Source organism: Myxine glutinosa, chromosome 7, assembly GCF_964187855.1.
Source record: "Myxine glutinosa chromosome 7, kmMyxGlut1.1, whole genome shotgun sequence".
NCBI lineage: Eukaryota > Metazoa > Chordata > Myxini > Myxiniformes > Myxinidae > Myxine > Myxine glutinosa.
Window position 1 is genome coordinate 130,768,483 of NC_136267.1, and position 13,439 is coordinate 130,781,921.

Here is a 13,439-nt window from a genome sequence, read left to right on the forward strand (position 1 = left end):
TCCAGCGTCACGCTGTCTCCAAGATCCAACTCAACATTTCCTCCATCTGCAGCTCCCTCTGTGCACACCTTACACTTGAATGTAGCTGCCACACTGGTTAATGACCCTCTCAAACCCCTACATTTTTGACGAACCCACTCAGCGCACATTGTACATTGAATGGAATTCACTCCGACACCCTTCCTGCACACAGCACACGGCCACTTCCCAGTTCTTTCCACCTCACCATATGCTTTACCACTTGCCATCACCTTTGTTTTTCCGATATTCACCTTCAGACCTTTTGTCTCCATACATTCCTTCCACTTGTTCATCTTCTCCTTCAGTCTATCCATACTTTCTGCAATCAACACCAGATCATCTACATACAACAACTCCCACGGTAAACCCTCCTTTACGTTCCAAGCCAGCACCTCCACAGCTACAAATAGTAGTGGACTTCGTACCGACCCCTGATGCACTCCCACCTTCACCTCAAACTCACCACTGTTCCCGTCCTTCGTCCTTACAGCTGTGCGTGCTCTTTTGTGCATTGCCATCACCACTCTGATCAACCATTCCTCCACTCCTAACTTCCTCAATGCCCATGTCACTACTTCACGTGGAACCCTATCAAATGCTTTCTCCAGATCAACAAAGCCAAGAAACAACTTCTTCCTCTTCTCCATGTACTTCTCGTGCAACTGCCTCACAATAAAAAGCGCGTCTGTCGTTCCTCTTCCTGGCACAAATTCAAACTGCATTTCGTCAATCTTCTCTTTCTTCCTTATCCTCCTCTCCAACACCCTTTCCAATACCTTCATTCCATGCTCCAATAACTTTATCGCTCGATACGAGCCACAGTCCAGAGGGTCACTTTTCCCCTTGTATAGAGGGACGAGGGTACTCAGTTCCCAATCCACTGGAATGCGGCCTTCTTTCACCACCAGATTGCAGATCTCTGCCATTCTCTTCACACCCCAATTTTCCGCTGCCTTCAACATATCTCCCACAACTTCTGTCGGCCCTCCTGCTTTTCTACTCTTCATTGCTTTTATCGCTTCCTCAACTTCCTTCTCGGTTATCTTCTCTGCCGGTCCTAAAACTGGGTTGCTCTCTATGTTGCCATCCCATTCATGTTCTGCATTCAACAGTATTTCCATATGTCTCTTCCATCTTCCTTTATTTCCATCTGGGTCCACAATGATTTGTCCCACTTCATCCTTCAAGCATCTCACCCCCATCACATCACACCTCTTTCGCTATCTGCTTTGCAATCCTGAATGCCGCTCTCTGACCCTCTTCCAAATCCAAGCCTTCTCCGAACATTTTCCTACATGCCTCCTGCGCCTTTGTTCCCTCTTTCTTTGCAGCCTTCTTGGTTGCCTTATAACTTTCATGCTCTGCCTTTTCTGCCCCCATACCCTTCGCCTTCTGCCACTCCTTGAACGTCTTCCTCTTCTCGTCAATCTTCTTTCCAACTTCATCATCCCACCACCATGTTTCCGAGTGCCTCGGTTGTCCTTTTGTCCATGCTAAACTGACCAAGGCTAAATGGTCATGCTAAACCGGCCATGGCTAAATGGTCATGCTCAACAGGCCATGGCTAAATGGTCATGCTAAACGGGCCAAGGCTAAATGATCATGCTAAATAGGCCAAGGCTTTGTCTTGCCACCTAACCATATCATATACCTCGTTTTGTCATAACTAGTCCACAACTTTTGAAATATCATGCTGTATATAGTGTTTGGTCCCATCACTCAATGGTGAAGAATTACTTAAAACATTCTCGGATCCAGACCTGGATCTTCTCCAAAATCAAATCAATTTTTCCATGTCAAACATCCAACCTGGCCACCATGTTTCGGCCTAATATGTCCTTAACCATTTGAGATATCCTGTTCACAGACAAAGAAACATACAGGGGTAAAAGCATATCCTCCTGCTCACATTAGGTGGCAGAGGTAATTAACCCGAAACCTATCTGCTCCAACCATAACCATAATCCTAACCCTAATCCAGTTCTGTGAGAACGCATACCTTCATGCATTGCTGGACATTAAATTAATCGTTTTGTATTTGTCCACATTAAACAGAATCTCTCATCCTGCTCACAGTGTAGCTTTTGTCACATCACTTTGCAAACCTGGATTATATTGTGATGCGTTATATTGTGATGGTGAAAAGCTACATGGCGGATGTAAATGGGCTGCTCTTTCTTTAGCATACCCCTTAAACATTCTGCTCAACACTGCCCACCCGCTAATGTGCATGCCTGCCACATGGACAGAGCCCCCTTTCCTTCCCGACGCTGATAAACTGTGAGAGATGGCGCCTTCACGCTATCTCTTTTATCTCCCTGCACGCTCATGCCCCATATGAAATTGATAAATGATGCAATTAACGGAGTTTGTTTCATCTGAAGGCTATCTTCTTCTTAAGTTGAATGCAATCAATTATTCGGGAAAGGGTTTTTTTTTTAAATCTCTGGTAATTTTAAACTTCGGCTATCGGTACTGTATCCCTTTGAACTTGTTGCACGCTTTTGCATTTTCTACTTCCCCCCCAAAAATATAAATGAGTCTTGCCACCAAAATATAAATTTTGAAAATTAACACATTCATTAAGTGATCATTCATTAGTGTTCAAATTTATTCATTAACATTGCAGTTCCTTCTAAATCAGAACACAGTCATATAATAAAGCTTATTTTTGGGAATCTGGAACTCATCAGGGTACCAGCATTAAAAAACCAACTTTATTTCCTGGTTATCATTTGATTTTACAACAGCCATGGCTGAGTTGAATGTCTGGCTCATTCTCTTTTCTGAAGGATCGTATTCTCTACAATGCAGTACTCTCTGCTAACATTGTGACTCCATAGCAGCCATATTTTTCCATGTGGATTATATTGGGAATCATGCTGTTTGCTGAGCAGTTGGTTCAGATTGTTCCCTTTGTGCTTTTTATTTTCCCCGTCAATACCCCCAGAACGCAATCTTCAGATGATGCACATCCAAGATGGACTTCGAGAACAGCGCAGATTAAAGGAGCAATTGCAGGGGCAGGAGGAGACCCTTCGAGCAGAGTACGATTCTGTATGTCCGAATCTTCTTTTTATCAGCATTGTTATAGGTGTGCTGTTTCCCATTGTGAGCCATTATTGTGCAGGTTTTAATTAATTAATTAATTAATTACAATATTAAAGCACACCGATGTCTAATGAATGTATTTTTGTACAATATTTATCCACAACTCTACCATGAACCTTAGATCAATATTTATAAAAGATTTCATTAATTTATTTTCCAGGAATCATCATTTTTGCTATTTCAATAATTATCTGTTTTTTTGTAAATTTTATTTTCCATCTTTAAAATTAGTAGTTTTAGCAGGCATAGAAGCAGGCATCTTTTGATTAATTATTATTATCGTGTTTTTTTCTTACTGATAACTGGTGAATGATTTATCAATTCCATTATCGATTTATTTTATCTTGGCATTTTTTTTCAGCTCTTGAGAAACTTGGAGTTTTTGCGTCCTTTGAACTGCAAACTTCAGAGAGAAGGTCGCATCCTGTGGAACCTGCTTGGAAATGTTTCTGGGCAGGTGCGCTATATATTGACATTGTTTAAGGGTTTGCTTGAGGGCTGATAACCTTTTTTTCGATTTTTTTTAACCCAAGTATAAATTATTTAAAAAAAAAAATTTTTTCCCGGTGTGTACCCCGGTTTAGAATATGCACACCGTATCCCTGCGTGTCGTAAGAGGCGACTAAAAACGGTTGGCGTCAGGAAGGGCATCCCCTCCCCGGGGGAGGAGGCATAAAAAAAAACAAAAAAAACATTGCCTCAAAAAGGGAACCATGACAATTACAACTACATATGGGCAGGGTACAGCCCGAAGTTCCCCGTGGGGGACCCCACTCCCTCTCGTCAAAACTCAAGGTGGGGAACCCGATCGAAGCAAGGGTGGAAATCACTCCATTTATGACGACGAAACGTCTGATGCCCGACGTGGAGATCGGTTTCTGAGGTTTGGGACATGGAATGTAGGGACAATGACAGGGAGATCAGGAGAAGTGGTGGAAGTATTGGTCAGAAGAAGAGTGGACATATGTTGTGTGCAGGAGACGAGATGGAAGGGAAGTGGTGTGAGAATGGTGAAGGGTTGGCAGGGACAGAAATACAAGTTTGTGTGGCAAGGTTGCCCAGAAGGCGTACATGGTGTTGGTGTCCTGTTTTCTGAGGAGTTTGTAGACAGTGTGGTGAGTGTGATTAGAGTGAGTGAAAGGTTGATGATGGTGAAAATGATGATTGGAAAGCTCTTGGTGAATGTCATCTCGGGATATGCTCGCAGGTCGGTCGGAGCGATGAAGAGAAGGACAAGTTCTGGTGTGCAATAGAGAAGCTGTTCTAAAACGTGAAAGATGAGGAGGTTGTTGTGGTTGGAGGAGACCTAAATGGACATGTGGGAAGGAGTTTCGACTGTTTTGAGGGAGCTCATGGGGGTTACGGATATGGTGTGAGAAATGGAGAACAACAACACAACAACAGGCATTTTAAGGCCATTTTCCCTGCAAGAGCGGGGGTTAGCCTGTCATGTGGAGTTAAAGTTAGAGTGGAAAAGGTGAAAGGATTTTGGAGTTTGCTGATGGAGCTGATTTGTTGATTTGTAATACTCAGTTCCAGAAAGAGGATAATACGCTTGTTACATACACATCAGGTGGGTCGACGACAACCGTTGACTTCCTGATGGTGTGTCGGCGAGATAGGGTGCACCTCCGGGACACAAAGGTGATCCCGGGGGAGGAGGCTGTTTCACAGCATCACTTGGTTGTCTGCGACATAAGGGTGAAAGGTGCGAGGAGAGCTCGGCGGGTGAAGTACCAACCGAGAATGAAGGTGTGGAGGTTGAAAGAGGTAACAGTGAGTGAGGCATTACAAGATAGGCTGAGTATGGTAGAGGATGGTGTGGTTGAGCTTGAAAGTGGTTGGATGACAATGAAAGATAGTCTGTTGGGAGCCATTGGTGAGGTATTTGGATGGACAAAAGGATCACCGAGGCACTCGGAAACATGGTGGTGGGATGATGAAGTTGGAAAGAGGATTGACGAGAAGAGTAAGAAGTTCAAGGAGTGCCAGAAGGCGGAGAGTACGGCGGCAGGAAAGGCAGAGCATGAAAGTTATAAGGCAGCCAAGAAGGCTGGAAAGGGTGGAAATGCGAATGGTTCGGTGGATGTGTGCAGTATTTTTGAGAGAGAGGAAGACAAATAATGAATTGCGAAAGATAATGGGAATAGAGCCTGTGATGGATGCTGTGAAGAGAAACAGTTTGAGATGGTTTGGTCATGTGTTGAGGAAGGATGAAAGTGACTGGTTGAGAAGAGTGATGGAAATGAATGTAGAAGGAAGTCGAGGACGGGGAAGACCGAGAAAGACTTGGCTAAAGATGGTGGAAGAAGAAATGTGGCAAGGGGGTTAACAAGGGGAGATGCAGAAAATAGGGCAAAATGGAGAAGATTGTCATGGGGACCGCAAGGCTAACCCCCGCTCTAGCAGGGAAAATGGCCTTAAAATGCTTGTTGCTATTGTTGTTGTAGAAGTGCAATCAATTATTTGGTTACAGATATAAATCACAGACTTCCAACCAACCTTGCAGCCATCCTTTGCTGTCATTTCTAACGATAGTTCAGCCAGCTTTCTCCTGGTACTCTAAGAAATGCAAAGTAATGGAATCTGACATTCATGCCACAGACCTCAGCCATGTTGTTGCTTTTAACCCATTAATGGATGAATGCACTAAAACTGAAACAAGAGACCAGGGCCATCTCTCTGGATAGTTCTAGCTTTTGATACTGTCGACACCCAGCATTACTTCCCAAGATACTTAATAACGTTAATCAGGGACTCCTCCTTGAATAGTTACCTGCGGGGAGAAAATGCATACTTTTGACATCATACTCTCAAGATCTCCACCTGGAGTCTGGTGTCCTGTAAGCCATCATATTATCACCAGCCTTATTCTTGGTCTTTGTCAATGACCTCTGTACTTTTCTGGATAATACTCCAGAAATTATCCAGAATTAGCCAATGACCATTTTGTGGATGATTTTATTCTGTGCAAAACGATACACCATACCTTTGAAAGGCAGGTTTCTGCAGCATGTGTATCTGTCGATCGGGAAAAATAATGTCGTTGATCCATTTCATTCTGAGACATTTAAAGATCATAAAAGTATTTCAATCCTTCCTTTGAAGTGTCATAGAGTGTGTGTTCCTCTCCTGGAGGTGATCGAGTCCACTGCACTCTATATTATTGCCAAATATTGGCAAGAGGCCGAGTCCAAAGGTCCATTTCCCATCCACCAGACAGGTCGCTAGACTCTCAGCTTTCTATTACCTGGCTCTTCGTGCCCTCTCGCCCTCTATTCTCCTTAAGCCCAGCCAGGTCGCATTAGCTCCTCCAGACTTCTGCACTTGGTAACCCTCTCTGATTTTAAACTGAACTCTTCCACACCTTCATGCCTTTGTTCTCTCATCTGTGAAATAAACTCCCTGTATCTGTTTTCTCAAGCTCTTACCTCCAGTCATTCAAGACTGCTGCCCATTGTCACCACATGCTCCATACCAAACCCACCACCCCACTCTCTTCTACTCTCGCTGTCTAATTGCTCTCCCCTTTTTGCCACTCACATGTGTTGTCTTTGTTTCCAGGTTTTCCTTTCGGTCCTCTGTCAATCTGTAAACCTGCTGCTTTCTGTCGTTTATCTCTTCCATGAGGATAGATTAATATATGCATTAAAAATAACTAACCATTTGGCATCTAAACTACCGATGGATGCTTCGTGTAAATATTGACAACAAATCACTGAGCACATTCTGCCTTTAAACGTAGTTTTCAGAACCATAAACAAGAGCTCATTCACTCAGCTGTTCAAAGGGTCCGGCATGGGCTGACTCGAGCAGCTTTAATCTAAAAGCTCATGTACGTGTGACGTACTGGGAGTGGTTAGTTTTCACACAAGATGGCAGTGATGGATGCTTTTTCCTTATGTAAGAGATCAAAGGAGATAATCCTTACTTCTCCTTCCTAACCAATCTGCTTTCACTTTTTGGTATCTGGCCAAATAAGATAATTTTTCCAATTAACCTTCAGTGCAAGTTGCTGGACTGCAGGTCTGTACTCGTATTAAATATTGTCATTCATCTTTGCCAGTCTGCAGCCCAGGCCAGCAATCTGCGAGAAGGCTGATAAGGTGGTTTGCCTTCACATGTTACCTTCGGTGCTATGCCATGCATTTTGGACCAATGTGCTGCTATGGCCCAAACAATGGCCTGCCTGCTGCCTGCACTCTCCCGCTGCTGTCACACTTGGATGCTGCAAAAATGGGTTATTAGCCCAACCTGCTGTCTAATGCATGCGCTCCTCGTCTGAATAAATTACAATGGCCTGTCAAAATGTGCACTCAGCATATTGGAGGGTAATTAAAATAATTTACTCTCAAAGTTGTGGTCACAGTGCATCCAAGTCACATATCTTGTCCATGTTGAAGACGCAAGCTTTGATGTCTTCCCTGCTTGTCTTTACATGACCTTGTCTGACATGGAACCGCAGTGAGATTATTTATTTATTTCCCTCCTTCATGCATGGCCAACTAAAGATTTTAAATGTTTGAACTGTCCACCAAGTATCCCAAGTAGCTTTTTCTCTTTGCCTACTGATCAACGAACGTGCTTGAAAGGTGAGAAGGTAAAGGAAAGGAGTCCACATTATTATGTTGATGCAAATGCTGCAGGAAATCTTGTGCATTTAACTTGGTTACTTTATCTTCTTTATACTCTCGACATAACTGCGTGCCAATTGCACACCTTGTCTTGCACTGGGCCTTTTGAACTCGGAACCATCGTAATTGCTGCCAGTAGCATTGGATGGAGCTCCATTTCCACCTGAACAATGCTCTTTCAGCAGGCCGGCAGAATAGGAAATGCCCAAAAAAAGCAGTGCGAGCCACCATTTCGCTGTCACACTCGGTGCTTTGACGTGTAAACGCAGCACCCTTTTGTCTGCTCAGCCACTACTGGGATGGTGTAATTTTATTTTATTTTTTGACAGTTTTCATGGCTTTGATTTCCTGGCACTTAAAGTTTTTTCGAGAGAGTTGCACTCATCCCTCTCCCTCCCCACCCCACCTCTGATATATGACCTATATGCATCGAGTTATTTTGCATGAGGTGAGTTTCTCGATCATCATGATTTATTTTGTCTTTTACTGTTATATCTATATTTTGTCATCCTTTCCTTTTGTATTTTCACTCTGATTAATGTAAGCTTTTTCCCATCAACAAAGTGCACTGATATTTTTGGGAGGATGATTTAGATTGTTACTTGTAAAATCACATGCCTGGCATTACTTATCCTCAGCCCTTTCAAATGCACTTCCGCCATTTTTCTCTGCCCTTTCTCCAGAAACTTCGGTTGCCAGATGTACTCGCTCAACATTGTATTGAAAAAGGAAAGGGGGCTTATGAGAAAGGGCCTGGAACTGATACAGTGCTGTCACCTCTCCTTCACAGGTGACCCAACCTGTCTTTTCTTTGCCTGATTGTTCATTATTGGAGTATTGATCAGAAAGTGTGACTTGCCAATAACTTGTGTTGTCAGATATATTTTTGGTTCACGAGTTATCAAGTGACCACTATATTCGTCGTGTGTGTGTGTGTGTGTGTGTGTGTGTGTGTGTGTGTGTGTGTGTGTGTGTGTGTGTGTGTGTGTGTGTGTCTGTGTGTCTGTCTGTCTGTCTGTCCGCAGCATAACTACCCGATGATATCATCCGATCTTGATGAAACTTGGGTCTGAGGTTGATATCATGATCGAGTTGTGTCCTGCCTAGAGTGGGCGTATTGCGCCCATTGTGGGCAGAGCCACGCCTGAAAAAGATGTCTTTTTAGGGGGTAATCGAGTTCAAGCTACATCTTCTCTGAGGGGTTTGGTGGAATCCGACAGGGGTTTCGATATTTGGTTAGGCCAATGTCATGTGTCTAGTCCCACGGAGCTCGATTTTTCCTTTTTTCCCCCATTTTATTTATTTATTTTTTCATTTCATTTTTCACCGAATTTTCGGTATTGTGTAGCTAACTAACCTCATAACTGATTATACATTATTTTCTATCTCATTTCAAGGTCAGTAAACTTCGTTTTGACATTTCCAGGCCTGGCCTGTCCGGGCCCGTTTTGGTTATAGTCCGTCCTTTGTCATTGAATACCGCTCGCTCGTGAACCATCGTCGTCTCCTGACTTGTTATTTTTAATTTCGAATGGCTATGTACACAAACACCATTTAACTTGAGATATCTTGAAGGCGATTGATACTAGATATGAGGCATTCTGCCACACACTTGAAGCATTCATGTGGAGCACACAATTTGCATCACCAGTTGTGAATCATTTTGTTTTCTACCTTTTCAATGAACACGTTTAAATTTTGCACCTAAGTCATATAATGGGCGATTTATTGCATATTTTTGCCATTTAATTGTATCGAAGTACATATCTGGCCATTATTTTTAAAAAAAGTCTTTCACATGATCATTTCGTGAATGAATGAACATTATTTACTTTGACATTATAATATCTTTCCCATGTTTGCTGCTACTGTGAGAAGTTGGCATTCTATAGGAACCTAATGAACATCCACTCACCCATTTCCTTCACCCCCACTATTGCTGCAGCTGTGCTATATGTGGGAAAAGCAGAGATCAGCACCTGTTGACTGAATGCAACACCTGCCAGAAGCACTATCATCTGGGCTGCTTAGATCCTCCACTTACACGCATGCCTCGCAAGAGCAAGACCAGTTACTGGTGTGGATCCACTATAGCTTAGGGGTGGGGGGGACGTTTACAATTATCATTCATAATGGCACTCAGCATTCCACCTTTTATTACTGAACAATATTTATGTTATAATTTCCTTTCAAGCTTTCTATTCTGGGGTCTCTAAAAGAGGGACTGTTCTCTCTACTCAAAAACAATGTCTGATCATGTCCGCTTCCAGTTGAGGCGACAGATCCTGATAATCATCTCGTATGGTTGGCTTCCTCAGTTCTGTGATTGCAGCATCGAAATGGCTTCGACATATGAGTAAATGTGAATCCTAATTTTTCACCATTGGGCTACAAGTGTCTTCCCTCTGAGTCCCTGCCACATGCATTCCTGGCTTAATGCAAAAAGTTCTTGTGTCGCGATCTTTTTAAAACTCCTTTCTATTAAATGTTTCATTGGCAGTCTGTTAGATGGAAAGATTATCATTCTTTAAATCCCTATTTTTCATTTATTATACTGGCTTGCTTAATGTTTTTGATGAACCATCTTCTGAAAATATTTCATTGCTATTTAGTTGAGCTTATATGCAGTTTTAATTGACTAATATTTCTACATTTTTATTCATGGTCAAGTGTTCTCTTTAGCATAACTTGCAATTTGGATTGACAAATTCCGTTTGCTAAAAGATTTATTTCAGATTTCTACATCATGGTTTCTCCTCTGACTGTTAAGCTCTGATTTCATGCCTCCTCTGGCTAACAGCTCTGAGGGGAGGGGTGGGGGAATCCATTATACCCAACATAATGATGGAGTACAGTAGTATTCCATATGTAGGGATGGAACGGGAAAAAATGGCCCCATAAAATGTGTACAAGATGATATACTGAAAATATACAGTACTATGAAGTGAAGTCGTCAGCCTTTAAAAAGCCCTTGCTCTTATTCTCAAACGTTTTCATAACTACCAAGAATGAAAAAGAAACCAGAATACATCCCTAAAGTACCAGATTGAGAGATCGCAAAATCACCGAATTGTTCATCCATCGAATTGTTGATAAATGTCATCCAGCCTAGTGCAATAATGGCTGAAGCAATTACAATAATTCCAATGGAAGGAAGTGACATTGAGTCTTGGGTAATACACCCATAACATAACAAACTATTATTTTTAAATTAGATTTTTAAAAATAATACAACCACATTTGAGCTCTGAAGCGTGATGTCACATTAGCGCTATCGTAGAATATAGCAGCCGTAGCTTTGTGAAGATGGTACGATGTTTCAATCCAGATTGTAATCACCAATCTAAGAATCATATCTGCAGCTTTTATCATTTTCTGAAGGAACTAAGTGTTAAGCAACAATGGATTTAAAAAAATAGGGTAAGTTGTCACTTTTATTCTTTAAAATCCTTCTGAAAAGTTGACGTCACAAAAGTTGCTTACTGACCCTCCTATTCTCGTGTACTAGGCCTCTGGCCATTTTACAGTAAAAAAAAAAAAAAAAAGTGTGTGTGCGTGCGTGCGTGCGTGCGCGCGCGCGCGCGTGTGTGTGTGTGTACACAGACTTGGCATTTAATATGGAATATTTTTTTTTTTCTTGACTTGGGTTTACTTTCTTAACTCAGTATATCAATCTGGTGAGTTTCTTTTACACTTTGGTGATTTATTTGTTAAAACAACCATGTCACTGATTGTCTGTCGAAACAAGAAGTCAACAACAGGATTATATCACAGGTGGCGTGGCAAAATGTACGGACAGGTGCATTTGATGATTGGCTTCACAGTCGGGTGTACAAGGGTTGTTGCGTTCTGTATTAGTGGAAAACAACTGCTGCACATCTCCAAAAGATATTGCCGCTTCCTCTGCAGATGGTCCGTCAACTCGACAATGCTGTTTGTCATGGAGTGGTGGCTTTACGAAATTACGGCATAAAACAGCGTGCTATTGCTCGGCAGTATGGCATCACTCAAGGTCAGGTGTCAAAGATCCTGAAACGAAATGCTCAGAGGGGTGTCCCTACTCCAATACCGAGGCCAGTACGTCCCCCCCCGCAGAACCACAAGGAGGGATGATCGCCAGCTGCACCGGTTAGTCCGCAATGGCCGTACCAAGTCAGCTAATCGGCTTAGGGCTGAGTGGCAGCAACTGACAAATGTGCCTGTATCCAGAAGGCTAGTCAACCAACGACTGGTTCAAGCAGGCTATCGTGCCAGGCGTCCCCTGAGAAAGCCACGCCTGACCAGACAACACCGTCAGCGCCGATTGCAGTGGGCCAGAGAGCACCGTCAATGGCAGCCAGGACACTGGAATCACGTGATCTTCAGTGACGAGTCTAGATTTCTGGTCTATCGTCAAGATGGCCATGTCCGAGTGCACAGACAAGTGCATGAAGCCTACAACAAAGATTGTATAGTGCCAAGAGTCCAAGCTGGAGGTTGTGGGGTGACCGTTTGGGCTGCTTTTCATGCAGGGGGCAAAACTGACCTGGTTGTTCTGAATGGAAACCTGAACCAGTTCAAGTACAGGGCCATTCTGGAAGAAACATTGCTTCCATTTGCTCGTGCAGCCTTTCGGGGAAACTTTGTCTTCCAAGATGACAATGCACGGCCTCATCGTGCTCGCATGATCCAACACTTTCTTGCTGACCGTGGTGTAAAGCATATGGAGTGGCCTGCCATGTCCCCGGATATGAATCCGATAGAGAACTTGTGGGCAGAATTAACGCGTCAAATTGACCACTTGGACCAGCACCCGACCTCTGTGCGTGAATTGCAGCAGGCTATTGTCACTGCATGGCAAGCGATTCCTGTCCAAACCTTGGCAAATCTCGTGAACAGCATGCCTCAACGTGTACGTGCTCTCCTGAATGCTCGTGGGGGTTACACGAAGTACTGAACTGTAATTTTACTGTCCGTAATCCCAGTCGTAATTTAACTTTTGTTTTTGTTAAAAAAAATTTGGGCTAATGTGCAAAATAAAGAGATACTTCTGGAAAACGTACAGACGTTTCACACAGTACTGTCCATGAATTGAGTTCGATATCAGTTTACATCACTTTCAAGGATCAATTTATTTGTTTCGAAATGTCAAATGTGGTTTTTGTTTCTTGTAAAGGTCACATTAACAAAATCTAGAATAATTTCAACATAATTCCAATGAACTTTTGGTTCTAAGTCATCTTGAAAAGTAGGTTCACCCCCACAAAAAAAATATTCCATATTAAATGCCAAGTCTGTATATATATATATATATATATATATACACACACACACACACACATACACTATATGGTCCTTTCATTTTGTTCCTCCCTCGGCATGCAGACAGACACCCAAGCACCTGTTCATGTGTTTGTAGCTGCCAAGTGAATCTTCCGCTCTGAATCTGTGAGGTTGGTGGTTCAAACCCCATCCAAATCATACCATAGACTTAAAAATGGGGACGGGGTACATGTACGGGGTACATGTAATGGTACATGCTGCTTCCTTGCTTAGCATTCATCATTTAAAAGGATAGATAATGGACAAAGAACGCTGGGAAGGTAATGCCAAACTACCCTTGCCAAGAAATTGATTCACCAGCACCAATTCTCTGTAGAGTATGGAATATCAAATCAAATGGATGTACCTGCC

The 13,439-nt window shown here is 42.7% G+C and overlaps 1 protein-coding gene across 4 annotated transcripts in view; it reads left to right on the forward strand.

Annotated features, from left to right (window-relative positions):
* Window positions 1–13,439, forward strand: part of PHF14 (PHD finger protein 14) — a 325,301-nt gene that overhangs the window by 227,750 nt on the left and 84,112 nt on the right. For all 4 annotated transcript variants that reach the window (XM_078782297.1, XM_078782296.1, XM_078782299.1 and 1 more), the window contains 4 exons: window positions 2,972–3,078; window positions 3,494–3,589; window positions 8,450–8,556; window positions 9,712–9,843. In XM_078782297.1, coding sequence (XP_078638423.1) covers window positions 2,972–3,078; window positions 3,494–3,589; window positions 8,450–8,556; window positions 9,712–9,843 — 442 coding nt within the window. The remainder of the gene's footprint in view (window positions 1–2,971; window positions 3,079–3,493; window positions 3,590–8,449; window positions 8,557–9,711; window positions 9,844–13,439) is intronic.